Source organism: Alnus glutinosa, chromosome 14 (genome assembly GCF_958979055.1).
Source record: "Alnus glutinosa chromosome 14, dhAlnGlut1.1, whole genome shotgun sequence".
Classification (NCBI taxonomy): Eukaryota; Viridiplantae; Streptophyta; class Magnoliopsida; order Fagales; family Betulaceae; genus Alnus; species Alnus glutinosa.
This window is the reverse complement of record NC_084899.1, coordinates 5,306,753-5,326,320: the sequence shown is the minus strand read 5'-3', so window position 1 is coordinate 5,326,320 and position 19,568 is coordinate 5,306,753. Positions and strand designations below refer to the sequence as shown.

Here is a 19,568-nt window from a genome sequence, read left to right as displayed (position 1 = left end):
TCTAAGTGGTTTATATTTTTTTTTTATTAATAATCGTATCATTTTTCAAATTACATCATTATTTTAAGATGAATGATACATATAATGAAGTATCACGTGATAAAACAATTAAGAGCCTCACTGAAAAAAAAAACAAATAATAAGAGCCAATAATAAATAGTCTAGTCAAATGTTGTCATGCACCACCACCATCATCATCATCATCATTTTGAGAGGATGTATAATTTAAATTAATACATTTTACCAAATCCAATAAGGGTATAACTTTTATCAGGTATCGACAAAAACCACTTGATTTTTGCCCTCCAATAAGAAATTGACACATTAGCATCAAATAACAAAAGTAAGCAGTAGCAAAACACTAACCCTTTTTTCACTCTTAAAAAAAAAAAAAAAAAAAAAAACCATCCCAGCCACCGCCTACTGAGACGCTGCTACCACTGCCCCACGCTGGACACTGCCTCCAATTCCACCGCACCTTCACCGGATACATGCAGACGTCGCCTCAATCACCACAAAACTTGTCGGGAACACAAACGGTCATCGACTTCAACCTCCGAAGGGCAAACGACAAGCACCCACGCCACAAACGTAGCAGATCTAGAAATCAGAGATGATTTAGAGGTGGCCGTCAATCTGTAGGAGGAGCAACGTTCGGTGGCGTGTTCCGACTTGGGAGTTGGCGGCGTGTTCCGGCCTGGGCGGTGTCGGCAGCATCTAGACCCACAGCATCCAGACCCACGTTGGAGGAGCAATGTTCGGTGCTGTTGGGTTTGGCCTGACTATGACGGCGTCTTCTAAACTGGACAATGGCAGTTTCCGACCTGGGCGGTGTGGTCCGGCACGGGCGTTGGTGGCGTTTTCCGACCTAGGCGGTGCCGAAAGCGTCCAAACCCACGTTGGAGGAGTTGGGGTTGGCTTGGCTGTGGCGGTGTGTTCAGACCCGGTCGGTGGCAGCGTGGTCCAGTACGGGCGTTGGCGGCGTGGTTTGGCTTGGGCGGTGCCAGCGGCGTCCGGGCTGGCTGTGGTGGTGCGGACTTGGGCAAGAGCGGTCTCTTTGTTCTCAACTTCTTTGAGAGGGAAATGGGGCAAAAGATCCGGTGTTTCAACAACATTTGAGTTTTTTTGTTCTGAGATGACGTGTCAATATATTATTGGTGGGCAGAAAACCCTTGTTTTATGCCATGACCTAATAGAAGGGGCTCTCATCAAGTAATGCTACGTAATCATTTGAGAGCGAGACTTATAAGTTATAATCTCTCCAATTAAAATAAATGACTTTGATGAAAATTAGTCATGCATGTGTCATCAAACCCCCTTGAGACTTTATAAATTAGGGTGACCTATTATCACAAGGACAAGAATCCTTTTTCTTTTTTCTTTTTTAGATAGACAATGATCCTCTTCACTTCACTTGAAATGTAGAAAAACTATTTTATAATTAAAATTTTATTTTGTTGTATTTAATAGCATATATAATGTATATAATAAATATATTTTATATAATTATTTTAATGTGAGAACTTCACTTATAATCCTTGAATTTTCACCCATTTTAAAATAAGGTACCTAAACTTTAAAACATTTCAATTTAAGGTATCAATTTTTCAGAAGCTTTTAATATCAGTCATCCGTTAGAATTTTTAGTTAAACCATATCAAAAATTTTAAAATACTCCTATGTTTATTTATTTTTTTTTTAAAAAAAAAATTATAAATTTTTTCAAATTTCGTTAAATTCTAACTAACACCTAAATCCTAATAATTTTCTTTTTTTCTTTTTTCTTCCTAAAAAAAAGAGTTTATTTTAAGAATTTTGACAGGATTTAATGAAAAATTTTAATGGAGAATTAAGATTGAAACTTTCTGAAAAATTGATACCTTAAATTGAAACGTTTTAAAGTTTAAGTAACTTTTTTCAAAAGGGGTGGAGGTTTAAGAGTTATAAGTGAAGTTCTCTCTATTTCAATTGACGTGATATTATTGCTAAATATAACAAAATAAAATATTAACCATAAAATAATTGTTTTTATTTTATTTGAAATAGAGAATAGATGCTGCTCCTCCTGAGACATTAAATGCTGTATTTGGTCCAACTTTGTTCACCGGCAAGGGTTACAATTAGTTAATCAAATTCCACCGGATCTCGCTTTATTTTTTAGCTACTAACCGGACGAACAACCATTGACCCACCTTATAAAACAGAAAGTGCTTGTACATTAAAAATGCTGTTAGGAAACGATAGCTGATAGGCCCTTTTGCAAAAGCAAAGCTTGTAGGATTGAATCATGCTTGCTTGCTTGCTTGCTGAATTATATCACATGCTTTTACACAAAGAAACATCGAGATGATGTTTACAGATCATATGGTCGAGAGATAAGCATTCGCACCCGACTGATTAAAAGTTATTTTGACTAGTTGAAATGTAAATTCCGACGAAAATATAACTGTATTTGACTAGTTATTTTAGTCTGAAAATTAGTAAATTGCTATAGTGCTCACCAAACTAAACACTAAAAATATTAAAAAAAATAAAATAAAATTATAAGACATGAACATGACTTAACTTTGAAAAAGAAAATATTTAAATAAAATATTAAAAGTGAATAAATAAATAAAGAGTTAGAATTAAAAAAGAAAAAAAAAAAAAGAAGAAGAAAAGGAGGAATCAATCATTCCGTATTCCCTATTGCCTATTGGGTTCGGCGGATTACCCATACGCCAAAAGAGCAAGAGACAAACTAAGGGAGGAATCTTTGGTATTGCTTTTGACTATTAGACTCTCTTTTTTTCAACTATTTAGGCTACGCAAGAATGTCGTCAAAGGGTGGCAACATTACTTTAACGACAACGTTTCTATCATGTGCGTGCACGTGCTTACTACTTCTTTCTCTCTTTTTTTTTTTTTTATTATTTTTTTTTTATTATAAATGATGAGATTTTATTAATCCAAAGAAACAAACTGTTTTTATGCTAAGACAACACTGTGCATAAAGGGTGGACACTCCTCAATTCATACCATGTCTAGCATTTGAGAAATTGTACATTTTGTCAACACATGAATTGCATTATTACCATCTTGCCTAACATGCATTACATCAACACAAGAAAAATGAGAGAAGTATGCTTTAGTGCCGTCTAAAGGGTGGCCAAATACCCTGTTGCCAGAGTCTAACTTGCTCACTACTTGTGCAGTTGTGCTGCTGTGCCAAATGTCAGTACAAAATCAGAAAAGAGTAGGGCTTTTACTTTGTTTTTGTTTTTCATTTTTTCCTTTTTTTTTTTTTTTTTTATTGTTATTAACCCGTAAGTAAAAGGTTGATGTTACAACATTAACGTCAATCAAGTAGCCTTGTGCTCTTAAATCAAGATTAACTTTATCATGAAAGTCCCTCTTCATTATTGCTAATCCACTGTTCACTGTTCCGAGATCTGGAATTTTTTTACATGTCCATGAATCATGATGTTATAAATGAAAAATAAAAAAGAAGAAGAGGAGGAGGACGGGGGCCTGCTAGTCATATCTGTCTCACATAACGGAAAAGAGAGAAAAATTTGGACGGCGTTAGTCCATAGATAAAACATAAGTGGTGGCTGAATGGGTTTCTAGGCCCAAAGGCCTGTAGCACAGACATAAACAAGTGGACCATTGAGCTTTAGATTCGTATAGATTTATGATTTAAAAAAGTGTGAGTTCCAAATAACGATTTTAAATGTGTAATTTTTAAAAATAAAATTAAGTATTTGATAAAATTGCAGTTTGACCTTTAAAATCGTGCGTTTTTAAAAAACAATCCCCCTTAACTGCGATTGCAAAAAATAGTTTTCTACATTTTTCAATTACAATTTTCAAACGATTCATTTTCTGCGATTTTAATATCTCAAATGCACCCTTACTATAGATCTAAATGACTAAGAGGAGCAAAACAAGTCATCGCATATTTGGGGGGAGAAATTATTCACTTTTTTTTTTTTTCAAAGAAATTGTAGATTGCTTCTTATACTTCGTTTGTTTCGGTATAAAATATTTTCAGAGAAGTTATTTTTCAGAAAAATATTTTCCGTTGAAATCATTTTCTGGTGTTTGATGCATATGGAAAATTACAAATATTTTTTATATTTTTATTCAATCATATTAATTTTAAAAAATTAAATTTTATTCCCAACATAAAAAAAAATATTAATATAAAATTATATATATATATATATATATATTTGGTGCATACGAATTCCGGCAAAAGTGGCCGGAATCTGACCAAAACGGGAGGATTCCTGCCGTTCTGGGAGGATCCCTGCCATAACGGTTTGATCCGTCCAAGATCCCACCCAGATGGCCGGGGATCCAGCAATTCCGGCTAGATTTCAGTCAATCTGGCCAGAATCTAGCACAAAACTGCCAGAATCTGGCAACGGTAGCCGAACGTCGCTGGATTTCTGCATATTTTTTCAAATTCTGGCGTCGACCGGTGTCGGAATCTTGCTTGTCAGAATCCGACAATAGTTAACTATTTGAACGTAAAGGTCGACTGCGTCATTTAAAATATAATCGACTGCGTCTGTCATTTACGAAAAATGATTTACGCTTTTAAAAAGCGTAAATCTTTTTCTGAAATTTACTAAGCATTTTTTATCAAACATAAATCATTTTTGAGTTGACCATTATTTTCGCCCCTACCAAACACCAAAAAATATCGAAATTATTTTCTAAAAACTATTTTACACCGAAATAAACGGAGCATCTTAGAGTTAGAACCCCAAGAAATAAGATTGTGACCAAGATTAGCAAAATATCTACTAGTTGAGGGACAGCCTATTGGTTTTTGTGATTTCTTTTAAAATTTCAAATTATTCATGCGAAATCACAATGTCAAACGCACACGCAGGCAAAAGGAACGTTAAAGTAGGCTTTAAGTTTTTTAAATTACCAGCTTGAAAAAAGTAAACCTTCACGTAACAATCTTTTTAACATGCTGAAGAATTCTTTTAACCATGTTGTTAGGATTAAGTGAAGCTCTTTCTTTTAAGTCAACAGCTTCGTCTGAGAGAAGCTCCACAGAGTAATTATTCATGGTGGTAGGATGGGGAATTTATAGGTTGCCATGGTTTGAGTTATGGTGGAAGAAGGTGGCCTTTAGGCTTGTGGTGCTTGGGCAGAACTCTTTGGGCCAGAGATAAACTTGGGTTGCTGTGATTTTGCCAGTGTCGGCCTGGTTTCATGTAGGCTGGGCCTCTGAGGTATGAGGATACAAATTGGTTGATTGGGCTGGTTGGAAGTTTGTTTGAAGTTTTAGGCAGAAATAATGAGTAATTTTAAAAATTCTCTTTGTATCTCTCAAAAAATTGTGTTTTTTAAAATTATAATTTGATCAGAATTTAATATAATATGTCACAAATTAAATAGTAATTTTAAAATCCACATCATTTTTAAGAAAAAAATGAAAACTAATAGAATTACTCAATAATAATTATTGTTGTTAAGGAATTTCCCGCCATTGATTGAAATGGTAGAGAGATGAGCTGGAGTCTACAGCTACGAGTGGAGCTATTTGAATGAAGTGGGAGACTTCTCTCTAATTAATATTTTTGTCTTATTAATCGATGATCGTCCGCCGCCGATCAGGGAAAGTAGGGACGATTCGGTATAAGCGCTTGGGTTCATGGACTCAAATTAATTAAGGAAAAGAAAAGCATCTTCGAGTAATAAATGTTGACGTGAAGGACATTTAAGAGGGGCAGACATATAAAAGGTTTGGGCTAATAAAAAAGAGAGGTATCTTCTTCTAAATACACACGCACTTCTTCTTTCTGACGAGATCTTTTCTCACCAATTCTAACTTGATCGTCGGAGGAGGCGTTACCGGGACACCCCGACGACCCCTTTTGTTTTGCAAACAACTTGAAGAACACTCACTAAAATTTCACCAACCTTGTGAACTTTGGTACACGGCGTTGTCCGAAATTCCAAGTCATCAGCTCCAGAAAATTTGTTAACAATTGTTATCACAAAGACCATGAAATAACCACTACTTTTTCCTGGAAAAGAAAAATAAAATTCTTGTCCTATGCATGTTATCCGTAACCTCTGCGTACATGAATGCTGTTCCATTAGCATTTTTGTATCCTTTATTTCTTTTTCTTCTTCTTCTTTCTTTTTTTTTTTTTTTTTTTTTTTTTTGGGTCAAAAAATGCTTTGGCATATCTAATTGTAGGCATATTCATGTCTTTTATCCGTACCAACATTTAAAGTGGGTTAAAAGAAATTTCTTCAATTCAATTTTTTAAAATAACATCTATTTTTAAATAATGTAATTTTCTCGAGTAATGTTTAGGGACCATATTTTTATTCTCTTTTTATCCTTTCAAATTGATGTGACTTTTAAAATTATCATTAGATTTAGAATAGATCACTATTGAATTTGTAATTTTAAATGTCACGTTAACTTTAGGAGAATAAAAAGATAATCTTTAACATTACTAAATTTTCACATGTATTTTTTATAATGCATATGACTATGAAGTTACTTCAAAAGATGCAATGCAATTGAGACACAAACCGATACGGAGGAGAGGCAATGGCTCAATTTTGCGATACAACTACCTTTATGGCAGGCACCACCCCCAGGTTTGACCAAAGTGAATTGGGATGCCTGCGTGCCGCTTTGGATAAAAAGAATGGGCACATAGGTTTTGGGATTATTGCTCGTGATTATGAGGGTTTTGTGTTGGCTGTCCGTAACACTACCCAAAAGAATGTAGTGAAACCCAAGTTGCTGAAGCCATGACGGCTCTCTCTTTGATGATGTTTAGCAAGGAAGTGAGCTTCTTTAATATTATTGTTTAAGGTAATGCATTGAAGATTGTCAAATAGGTTAATTCAGAAATCTCACAAATGAGTAGATTTGGCCACTTTGTGGAGGGCATCAAACAAGGCTTGGGCTTGTCCAAATCACCATATGTCGTCCATGTTAAGAGAGACGCTAACTTAACTATACATACTCTTGCAAGGGAGATTTTGGTTAGTAAAGCTGGGTAGAACAGACCGTTGAGGGCCTTCCTTTTATTTGTTTAGATTTTTCTAATTTTGTGAGGGGGGTCAATATATATCATGAGCATCACTTTATGGCGTGCCATTAATATTATTTAATATATTTTAACCTAATCACAGGCTGTCCATATAGCCCAAATTAAATGATATGGGTGTCCCATTTGAGGTAATGAAAAGCAAGTCAACCCAACTGGTTACATTAAAATTTTGGTTACACATATGATGTGGAAAGCTTAACAAATAACAGCCCATGTGAGTGTCACTACAGATGACCCGATTTCTTAACATCACCATCCTTGTGCCTTTGTGTTTGTGGGATACCTTTGCATCTTATGGGTATAAAGAGACAAGTAGAAAAGGCACACAAAAAATAAAATAAAGGGGCACAACTAGAGCAGAATATTTTCCTTTAGCAAGGAAAAACAAAATGTAACATCTTACATCTTACATCTTTATTCGAGCTATTATTCTTTTAGGTTGATATTGTAGTTCTTATTAGTTTCTGGATCAATTTTTTTATTTGAAAAAAATAAAAAATTTAAAAATTGATGAACACTACCACATCGACCGGTGAATAAAGGTGAGATGAAAGTATAGTACTTGGCATTATTTAAAAAGAAAAAAGAACAAAGGCTAATTGTTGGAATGTAGAAGGCTAAAATTGACATGGTAAAGGAAACGTTCATGGGATTCACAAATTTGTAGGGTCATGCCACTCATGACCTAAAATGCTTTGCATCTATGGGTAGTGGGGCGAATTCAACCACTCCTTTGTGATTTACGTATATTTCCCTTATCTTAGGGCATAAATTGAGTAAAGCTAAACGGAAGTGTATAGTACAAAATAAGATATGATACATTGTTATCTCAAGACACAATTTTTAATCATTTTTACTTATGTTGTAATTTTTATTTTATTTTAAAAAAAAAAACACCCTAAAGTTAGTTAGGAGATCATCTTGCACATAGATAAAGTGGTCAAAAGTTATGTCTTGAAGTGACAACAAAATATCATATTTCCTACAAAATAGGCTAACATGCTACAAAAACTATTATTATTGTTACCATACCCATCCCGATGGAATTGAGATCCCCTGTAATTAAGGATTTCTGTTAATATTATAATCTTGTCCCCCTCCTCTTTAGGCAAGGATATGTGAGAGAGAGACTTCATGAGAACTTGTGGGAGCAAGGGCACCTAAGCAAGGATTCCCTCAAGTAGGAGAAACTTGCTTGGACAAATAACCCATTTCTTTACAGAAAATTATAAAGATTTTTATTGAAATTGAGATCCAATTTGAACAGATAATTCCCTATAATTAAGGATGTAAGTTAATGTTATTATCGTATCCCCTCCTCTTTAGGCAAGGATATGTGAGAGAGGCTCTTCACGAGAACCTGCCCAAGCAATTAAGGGCACCCAGTTAAAGTTGCTCGGACAAAAAAAAACTCTTCTCTTAACAGAAAATTATAAAGATTTTTATTGAAATTAAAATTCAATTTGAAGAATTAATTGTCTTGAATCTCAACCATTAATTGTATTGATTAGAAATTCAGAGCGCAGAATTGGGTGCAAAAAGCAACAGTTGGTGATAAGACGCATGTCGTTGTCACTGATACGCTCAGATAAGACGAGTAGACACAACTTGTTCATTCTTTTTCCTTATCTTCCCCAGTTATTCAAAAAAGAATTTTGTTAAGAATGGTAACTCGGACGTATTTTTGGCAGGAATCGGCCAAGGGAAAGGAAGTTTGTATTCCAGTTTACCCACGACCAAGAAATGAATTCCCTGCCAGAAAAGGACTAGTCCTATAACCAACAATCTCTGGATATGCGTTGTCAATTTCAGAGGCATTGAAGGGAGCTATACGCAACGAAATTTGCGGGGGTGTAGGGCCCTTCGGAAGGGCTATCACTTACTCCGGATAAAGGGCTTCTCAATCTCGAGGAATCGGCCAAGTTGTGGTGGACACGGTATATAGAAGGGAACAAACAGTAAAGCGGATCTGAGCTTGACTTGGCTGAGGCTGAAGCAAAAATGTTTTGGGTGCCTCAAGAGGAAAGAGTTGGCGGCAGCATTAAAAGGGATTCGGTGGTGGTAGCAAATGGTAGTAGCCTGTAGCCATGGTTAGTTGACAGTGGCAGGCAGTATCAACTTTTTTATGGTGACTTTTCTGTTGCGATGGAGGATTTAATGTCATGATTGAGTTGGTTATGCCTCTTGCTGGCGTTTGATTTTGTTTGATCTTTGATTGGATTTTCTAGATATTGTCCCCTTAAAAGGGTCCTTTTGAAAGAAAAGCACACTATAACACCACCAACCGAACACTTAATATAATTACAACATATTAAGGTCTATGAAGGTAATGATCTGACAGACGTCTGTTAAGTGGGGAAACCTGAAAGAGTTATACATACAGGTGAGAGATTGAGTTAACGTAATTCTCACTCATTTAATCAAACGAATCAAACTTATTAATTCCAATCCACTAATTGTGTGTTAATTTATGAATCATGTAAAAAATTACAAACTTTAAATATTGCATGTTGATTTGAATTGTGTCGGAATATGTATATAAAAGATAATTAAACTTAATTATAGCTCGACTCATTTAATTAAACGAATAGATCCCTTAGACCGTAACTCATTGATTTCGTATCGAGTTTGCCGATTATGTCAATTCTAAGTTGATAAAGACTTTCACATAAAGGAGTGCACAAGAATAGTGACAAACAGTCGGTCAACACCAACAATTGGGGATGTCGAAATGATGCATCTGAGAGGGGGGAAAATGCTGTTAAAGTGTTTCCCATCCTGCCTCAAACCTTTTTAAGCTTTTTGTGAGCATAATCAGATGGACATTCCGAATTCCAATGGGGAAAAGTGTGAGCGTGAAGTAAACAGGTTTGAATTCAAAATTTCAACCGATATTAGTGGTCGCACATGCTGCTAATTCCCAAGAATATTAATCTAATGAGAAAGCTCAGCTCAGGAATTGCATGTAGCACCAATCAAGGAATATAGGTGGGTAGCCATTCAAGTCCCCACAGATGTCGACCTTGATTGAAATTTTCAGGAGACGGATTTTATCTTGTAGATGAAAACGAACGCTGGTAGGAGTTAAATATAGCCATAAAAGGTCATCGATATTTTCCTCCACAAGCTGGAAACTAGTTGTTCCATGTCAAATATCGAGGAAACAAGTTTCAAATAAAGAGGATGGATCGAATCCCATTCTCTTGAATCTCACTGCAAGAAATAACACACATATCTGTACAAACTACAGATTCAAAACTCAGTTTTGTACTCATGGTGAGGCAAATGATCTGAAAAATGCATAGAAATCGTTGAGAAACAAAAAGCCATTTGGCCCATTTCTCATCCTTTTCCTTTTCTCCTGCATGGGACTTTAAAGAGACTAAAGGCTATCATTTATCCAATCACAAATGAAAAATGCATCTTTTTCAATATGAAACCAGAGAATATGACACAAATGAGAAGAGAAAGGAACGAAACGAACTCTGAAAATCGAATACAAGTAAAAATGTTCATGATTATACTATAAATTGGAGAAAGGAATAAGAAACAAAAGTATGATATAAAAGAGAGACAATAACAATAAAATCCCACAAACCAGCAACAGCAGCAGAAAGAGCTGCCATCTCTGTAGCACCTGAATTATGGTCTCCAAATTTTCATCCCTATACATACACTTTCTCTGCAACCCTAATTCTTCCTCTGCCAAATTTTATTTCACAACTCAAATATCCATAACAATTCAAATAAATACTGGAGAGACTTTTTCCTCTTACCTCCCTCTCTATCTTTCACCTCTTCTCTGTTTCTTCAACAACATTCAAAATTTCCATAGCAAGAACATTGCTGGAGAAGATAATTCCTAGAGTTGCACATACCCTTTTACATTGTCTTGTATCATGAGCGACGAGAATTGCCCAAAGAGGAAGAAGAACCAGTGGAGATGAACCCCGACCACGGGAAGAGGAGAAAAAAGCAATGGCCGCAACTATAAATGTGAGTATTGATTGTGACTAATGGAAGGTTAAGGGGGAAAGTCTCAAAAGAATCAATAGAAGGGCGGTGGCGGAGGAGATGCGTATGAGACTCCGATGATTGGTGGCAATGGCCCCTCGTATACTGGAGTGGGAGGCGGTGGGCTTTCATAAACAATTGGCGGTGGTGGTGACTGAGCAGGCGGTGGATGTTCACATGGAACTGGTGGTGGTGGTGGTGAAGAAGTTGGTGGGGGCGGAGAATGATAGTGAACTGGTGGTGGTGGAGGGGATTCGTAGTGAACTGGTGGGGGTGGAGGGGATTCGTAGTGAACTGGTGGGGGTGGAGGAGATTCGTAGTGAACTGGTGGGGGTGGCGAATTGTACACTGTAGGTGGGGGTGGGGGTGGGGGTGGGGGCGAGGGCGATGGAGGTGGCAAGTAATGAACTGGTGGCGGTGGTGGCGGCGAATACTCTACACATGGTGGTGGTGGAGGTGGGGGCGGTTCTATACAAGGAGGTGGTGAATACACTGGGGGAGGTGGAGAATAGACAGGAGTTGGAGGCGGTGGTGGTGATAAGTAGGGGTAAACAGGTGGTGGAGGTGAATGTGGAGGTGGGGGCGGTGAGTGTGGCGGTGGTGGCGGTGGCGAATGTTGAGGCGGAGGTGGTGGATTATAATATGTATCTGGTGGAGGTGGGGAGAACAAAGGAGGTGGAGGTGGGGAGAACAAAGGAGGTGGCGGTGGCGGTGGGGAGCGCACACAGTAAGGAATAGGTGGCGGCGGTGAGGGCGGTGGTGGAGATGGAGGTGGTGGTGGCGGTGGTGACGGTGAGGGTGGTGGAGGTGAAGGTGGTGGTGGTGGTGGTGGTGGTGGTGGTGGTGGTGAATAAACTGGTGGTGGTGGCGGTGGAGGTGAAGGTGGTGGTGGGGAAGGTGGAGGTGGAGAGAGAACTGGTGGTGGTGGAGGTGGAGGTGGTGGTGGTGGCGGTGGTGATTGTGGTGTGAAAACCGGAGGCGGAGGTGATGGAAGAGGAGGCGAGGGAGGAGGAGGCGGAGGCAAAGCAGGAATGAAACGAGTACATCTAAAGGAGCTACAATCCACGGGCTTGGACAAGAACGACTTACATTGCTTGGCGGACCTCTGGGCCGGCCTATTGGGCAAGCAGTTCCTCCGGTCACTGAAGTCCGGAAGGCTCAAGCACACCGGTGGCTCGCCCGTGAAGAAGTTATACGAGAAGGTGAAGTTCTGAAGGTTCGGCAATTTACAGATACCTGGAGGGATTTTGCCCGACAGCAAGTTGTGTGCCACGTTGAGCTGTTCAATGCTCACCAATTTATCGAACATGTCCGGCAATGGGCCCAACAGCTCGTTGAAACTCACATCGAAGACGGTCAAATTCTTGAGCAGACCAATCTCCGGAGGCAGGCAGGATCTGAACCCATTGTTCATCATGATAATCTCGTTGAGGTTGGACATGTTGCCGAGGCTGGAAGGGACGCAGCCGTGGAACTTGTTGTTGGCTAGCACGATGACGGACACCGGGGAGTTGCCGAAGTTGTCGGGAAGATCGAACCTGAACCGGTTGTGGTTGATGAAGATGGCGTCCAATGGCTTGTCGAAGAGCTCTTTTGGCACAGTCCCTTCGAACTCATTGAATCTCAGATCCAGGAACTTGAGCTGCGGGAGCTTCAAGACCACCGCCGGGAACTTGCCGGCGAAGCGATTGTTGCTGATATCAAACTCGAACAAAAGCTTCAGAGCCTCGAACTTGTGTGGCACAGTACCACAAAACCTGTTGGAGTTTATGTGGAACAATGCAAGATCAACGAGCAGTCCCAGCTCCTCCGGCAAGTACCCAGCAATGTCACCGTGGTTGAGATCAATGCCGGCGACGGTTCGGATCTTAGGGTTATCGAGTGCAGGAGCACAGAAAACCCCAGTGTAGTTGCAGACATTAGATCCAACCCAATTGCCGGTAAGATTCAAGGGATCAGAGAGAATAGCTTCCTTCCAAGCTTGCAATGCAATATAAGCATTCTTGATTCTGGGGTTTTCAAAAACCAGAGATGGGTCTACGGTGACTTTCTCACCTCGGTCGCCGAACTCGTCCCTGTAGTACAGAAGCTGGCGCTGCCTGATGTACAAGGCTTCGGCGTCGGTGAGGCCTCCATTGGGGGTGATGACGTCGACCCGTACAGAGGCACAGACCGATGCTGCGCCAAGAAAGAGAACAATGAGGAGTGAAAGATCAAAGTGGAAGAGGGTGAAGTGGGTCTTCCTCTTCATCTCACATGAGACATCTGAGTTCCAAAATGCCACTCTCTTTTTGCTCCTCCTCTGTATCTCTCTCTCTCTCTCACTCGAATGCAAAAATGGGGTATTCACTTTGAGATCTGAGAAAAATGTGGGCGGAGAGACTTTTTGAAGGGGGATTTTGGATTTGGTTTTTTTTGGTTCAGGAGAAGGAGAGAGAGAAGAAAGGAAGAGAAGAGAAGGGTTTTTTTCTAGGGATTTTGGAGATGTGTGGGAGATTGAAATAATGCATCAAAAGACAGCTAACTCACAGCTCGAAGCCCACCAGATTCTCTCTCTTTCTTTTTTTTAATTCTTTTTTTCTTCCTTTCTCTCATTAATTAGCTATTTTTAAAAAATAAATAAATATCTTTCCGTCTCTCTTGAGTGTGAATGGAGAGGCTGACTTTATTCGTTTTTTGGGGACCAATTCCATAAAAAATTAAAAAATTAAAAAAAAAAAAAAAAAAACTCCACAATCTAATAAAGCTTGGAATAAGCCTTCTAATATTTCTTTTTTTATTAATCATTGTTTATACTTTTTTAAAAAGTTTAAAGTCGTTGTAATGCGAAGTTGTTAACAGTGGAACCGGTGGCGCCGAATCCCGGCTACTGTAGACTGGTACAACAGGTCCGGCCGGTTGCCTGTAATTGGCTTTAACTAAATTAGTGGGGAGCCGGGAATTGGTTGATCTCACGAGAATTTTGTGAAATGAACACGAGAATTTGGACGAGAGAGAGAACGTGAGCGGGTGAGTAGCGTGGGGGACCTGGAGGGCACAGGGATTTAAAAGCTAGGGGTAGAGTTGTTGGTTTGTTTGGGTGTCCATTGTCAAATCATATGACTATTGGAGTAAATGAAGTAATGAACTTACAGTTAGGCTTTCCGAAATTACCGGACTATCCTTCCTCTCTTTATTTCCTAAATTCTCACGGGCGCTACTTCCGTAGCCATTGATTCAATTTTGTAACGAACGTTTTCACATTAACATTTAACACCCAAGAGCGGTGAATTATGACGGTCATCTTACCGTTGCTTATATTCTTAGGCCTATTTTTTTATTTTTTTTTATTTTTTTTACATGTCCATATTATTAGGAAATTTTACGATGTGATATGAAAAAATTATTCATTAAATCAACACTTGTAAAATTTAAATAAAAAATATTATAAGAAAGTTATATAACGGTTTCTTAAAACATTACTTTCTAAAAAAAATGTTCTTATATTCTATTTTTACCATAAATTTGTTACTAATTATGTTGACAAAATTGTCACGTGATATAAATGAGAACACACAAATTGAACGATAAAATGCGATAATTGTTTAGTGACTGACTGACACGTTATTGATCATATGTCTTTAAGGGGTAATTCAATCGGCTGGAGACCACGCTTCATGAAGCGGAGGTCACTAGTTCGAATCCCTACCCCCCTCCTGTGTGAACATATCAAAAAAAAAATGCAACTTTTCACATTAGTTTACTCTTCACACCAGTTTTATAACGGTTAATGTAACACGTTTAAAATGATTTTTTATACCAACTACTTAAAAAATGAAAAAAGTACGCATAATCTCCTCAAACTGCTACCTCATTTTTAATGTTCCATCCAAATTACCAATTGTGTCAATGTTCCCTCCCTAAAAATACCAAAAAAGGTTCATGTCCCCCTATTGACAAAAATACCCTTTATAAAATTATTAAAAAAAATCTAAAATAACAAAAAGTTCTAAAAAAATAAAACTGGGTTTTCTTCTTTTTTGTTCGTTTGTTTTTTTAATTTTCAATTATTTTTTTGTTTTTTATTTTTTTTATTTTTTTATTTATAAGGACAGTTTTGTCTTATTACAAAATTTATGGTCATTTTTATCTTTTTATTAGTCTATGAGACACATTGACATTTTTTGATAGTTTGGAAAGGGATATTGACACAATTAATAGTTTGAATGGACTTTAACAACTAAGTGGCAATTTGAAAAAAATATATATACTTTTTTCTAAAAGAAATGAAAGCCTTAACCATTGAAAATATATAACGGTGTGAAATTAGTGTAGCTAGAATCGTCAAATTTGAAGGCAGGCCGGGGGAGCCTATAATTAAAATAGTGAAGGAGAAAATATTGTTATAATGTTAGGGGGGATGATGGCTGTTTTCCCTGAGCATCAATGACCGGAGAATATGCTTAAGCATTTGAGCAGCGAGTTTCTTATTGTCTCTTTGTTAGTGGTCGTATAGCCCACCAACGACACTGTCGTGGCTCTTTTAGCGCGTCCTCTTATCTTTAGTAATTGTTGGAGAGTGGCTGTTCCTATGGTTTTCCACGAGGCAACGCTTAATTAAGTGAGTCAAATTGTGGTGGAGTGACCACAACAATTTGGTTTTTTTTTATTTTTTTTTTTTTTTTTTATTTTTTTTTTTTTTTTTTTTTAATAAAAATAAAAATATCTTATTGACGTTCACTTGCTACCTATTTTCACTTTTTTTTTTAATAAAAAAAAATTAGTTTATCAATTGATTCCCTGGGGCACATAATAAACAATAATAATTTTCAGTCAATCCTCATCAAGAAAAAAAAAAATACAAATTAGTTTTGCTTGTTTTAATGGGTTTATTTAGACAGTCATCTTATGTAGCATTGCATACTTAAAAACAATATAATCCAAGACATAAGAAGATATAATCAAAATAATAATAATATTAATAATAAGTGATATGCATGTTGTTGAAGGTTTGTTCGGTAATAGAGAAATTTTTTATATCATATTTTTGTCATACTTTTATCATATTTTGTTGATGTGGCATTGTCAATCAGTTTTTAATTTTTTTAAAAAATAATAATAATAATAATTACAGATCTAAAAACTAATTTACAATGATACATCAGCAAATTATGATAAAAAAATATAGTTTAAAGCAATTTTCTTGTTAAAATGTTTTTAGATGTTTTTTTATTTATTTCAAAGTGTTTAGAATATGATATAAAGGTAAAAAAAAAAAAAAAAAAAAAAAAAAAAAAAAAAAAAAAAATTGAATGTTTTGTGTTTTCATTATTTGTTACTATTTTTTTTTTTTTTTTGAAGTAAACAAAGAAAAACAAAACTTTTAACAATCATAACCAAAATTTTCTCATACAAAATATTCACTTTTATATGGGAGAGGTGATTGATAAAGAGGTTTGTAATGAGTTTTTTGTTTGAAATAAAAATAAAATGGAATTGAAGTGATATAAAGGTAAAATGAATATATATATATATATATATATATATATATATATATATATATATATATATATATATATATATACTTTTTTTTTTAGAGAAAAGTGAAAAGAAATTATTTGATAATAATTTGGAAAGAATGTTAACTATCATGTTTGGGTGATAATTTTTTTAAAAAAATATTAAATTCTACTTAAATTTTATTCAACTTTTTTTTAATTTTGTCTCAAATTTTTTAAACATACAAATATAATTTCAAAAAAATAATTTTTCTCAATATTTATAATTTTTCAAAATATCGCGAGCTAAATTCTTTTAAATGAAGTAAAAAGAAAGTCAAAAACTAGCTAATTTTAAATAATGTAAAATTAGGTTCAACTTAAACTGCTATTGGTTGAAACGGATAATATTGACATTAAAACATGAGTCACGTGACCAACAGAAAAGACAGAGATTAACGTAATCAACGAATTAAAGACATGAGTTACCTCACAAATCCCGTCGAACCAGCATTTAATATTTATGGTAAGTTAGATATAGAACACAACACAGGCATGCATGTTACGCGTCCGTATCACATTTGATGCCGATCACTGTCATCAACATCACCATCATGGAAATCAGCGGCTCTTGCTGTATCCTTTTGAGCACGGGGGTGGGTCCCGGCAAGAGAGCCACATAAACGGTCCTATGTAAGAAAGCGACACCCCGCATGTGCGTTTGGACCCACGCGTCAGTCCTGCCCTACTGTATCGTCGGCGTAGGAGGGAGGCCCCACTGTCGTGTCTTGCACCGCGTCCGCATCCGCGTCAACGCTCTCGGTATCTTCTGGACTTGTTGACGCAAAGCCCAAAATGCCCCTTGCCAATTTAAATTGCCGCACCAACCGTTATTAACGCGCTTTTGCTTAGCTAATCATTTGGAAATAGTCTTTATGGGTGCTTTCCACGCTGGCACGCTGGCACAGCTGTGTTCTGTTGAACATACGTTACCCTACCTCTTTTTATACATACATAAGACATTTTTACAGATTCACAAAAGTTTCTTCTATTTTCTTTTTTCTATTTTCTTTTTTCTTTTTGACATAAAATTTCATATTTATTTAACTCAAAAGGAAAATAACCTATAAAGAACCTTTAGGAACAATCAAAAGACTAAAGGTGCATTTGAGATTACAATTTTGTAGACAATAAGAGCGATTTTAAACCAAATTGCAGAACATAAATCTGCTTTTTCAAATCACAGGTAAGATGGTATTTTTTTTAAAACGCAAATTATTAAAGGCTAAATTATGATTTTGCCAAAAGCTTAACTGCATTTTTTAAAATTTTTTTTTTTCAAATCGTACATTTTAAAATCGTTATTTAAAATCGTACTTTCTAAAATCGAAAACCCAAACAGACTATAAATATCTATAGAACAATGATAGTTTATTCTAAAATAACAATATCACGGATGTCCTAAAAAATTTCCTCAATCCACACTCTATCCATAATTTGTTTTATCGATGCCTTAGCAATACCATGAGTTGCTGAATTTGCCACTCTTTGGATATGCCTAATTTGCCAACCCTGCCAACTAGAAAGAACGACTTGTATATCGGTAAACAATTGTCAGTATCTGCACTAGTTTGAGTCATTCGTTTTTACAACATTAACCACTTGCAGAGAGTCTCCTTCTAGGATAATACTTTGAAGTTCCAAATCACAACTAAATTCCACCGCACGCAATGCAGCTTGGGCTTCTGCTATCACCGGCTCCTGCCCAACACATATAGAATGACATTTGGCTGCAATCACCTGACTTTCACAGTCCCATACAACTATACCAACACCTATACGTTTGTTCTTGAAATTAATAGTCACATTCCAATTAATTTTATACATACCAAGAAGGGGAGCTTTCCATCTTTCAGAAACAAGAGCCCCAATGATGAACGGAGGTGATCTCTCTACAAAGTTAACATCTGTAAATTCTTTTAGCGATATGTGTTTCTTCTAAATTGAGTTTCTTTTAATTCAACTTATTAAATTGATATGTGTTTTTAAAGTATATAATTTGTATATATATTTTTAATAGAAAATGTGATATATGTGAAAATCACATGATCTAATTATATATGTCAATTTAATTTAATAGATTGAATTAAAGAATTTTTTTTTTCCAACCAATTTTAAAAGAAATTTGTCATATATATAGCTTTTGTTTGTATTATTGATTGTTAAATTTAACTTAAAATTTAAAATGTAGATAAAAGGTTCATATAAATGTAAATAAGATTTTCCTACAAATGTTTTCCAGCGAAATACGAAAACATCTTCTATTTAATTTGAGTTTTGTTTTTATTAAAGAGATGATATATTTTTTTTATAAGAAAATATCTAAATTAACAGTTGAGTGATCAAACATATAACATTCTATGTGAGATTTTGTGTCTCCTTGGAAGAATAAGTGTTTTGAGTTTTGGTAAAAGTAACGGATGAAACTTTATTTGGTGAGGACCCACATTTGAGAGAAATTAAAAATTGGTTTTTGTAGAATTTTGGAAGTGTTTGTAAAAATTAAAAATTAAAAACTAAGAAATATTTTATAAAATTTAAAAATAAAATTAAAAAATTGCATCACTACAGTGGTGATGCCGCCACCGTAGTGGTGCTTCGGCATCCCCAGAGGCCACTAGAGGGGTGCCAAAACTGGCTAGCAGCCACCAGACGGTGACCTCCACGCAACAACATTTTTTTTAATGTTAACATTTTCTATTTTTTAAAAAATTGTTTTGTACTTTTTAAGTTTTTTTTAGAGTGTTTTGAGTTTTGAGATGAATTTTGTAATTTGTTTTGAAAAATATGTTATTGATGAGGGCAACATATAAAAAAACAGTTTGGTTAACCAGTTTTAAAAATAATTTCAGTGTTTGAGAAGTGAACGGAATTTTACAACATTAAACCAAACACTCCCTTTATTTTGCTAATCAATATAATTGTGAATTTGATG

The 19,568-nt window shown here is 36.1% G+C and overlaps 1 protein-coding gene across 1 annotated transcript; it reads right to left on the bottom strand.

The window, feature by feature from the left end:
- Window positions 1–10,625: 10,625 nt before the first annotated feature.
- LOC133858170 (leucine-rich repeat extensin-like protein 3) lies at window positions 10,626–13,586 on the bottom strand. Its single transcript, XM_062293645.1, has one exon. The coding sequence runs from the start codon at window positions 13,345–13,347 to the stop codon at window positions 11,131–11,133; it is 2,217 nt and encodes a 738-aa protein (XP_062149629.1). The 5' UTR covers window positions 13,348–13,586; the 3' UTR covers window positions 10,626–11,130.
- Between the last annotated feature and the right edge of the window lie 5,982 nt (window positions 13,587–19,568).

Coding starts and splice junctions, on each gene's coding strand:
- LOC133858170 (XM_062293645.1), bottom strand. CDS start 13,347: ATGAAGAGGAAGACCCACTTCACCCTCTTCCACTTTGATCTTTCACTC.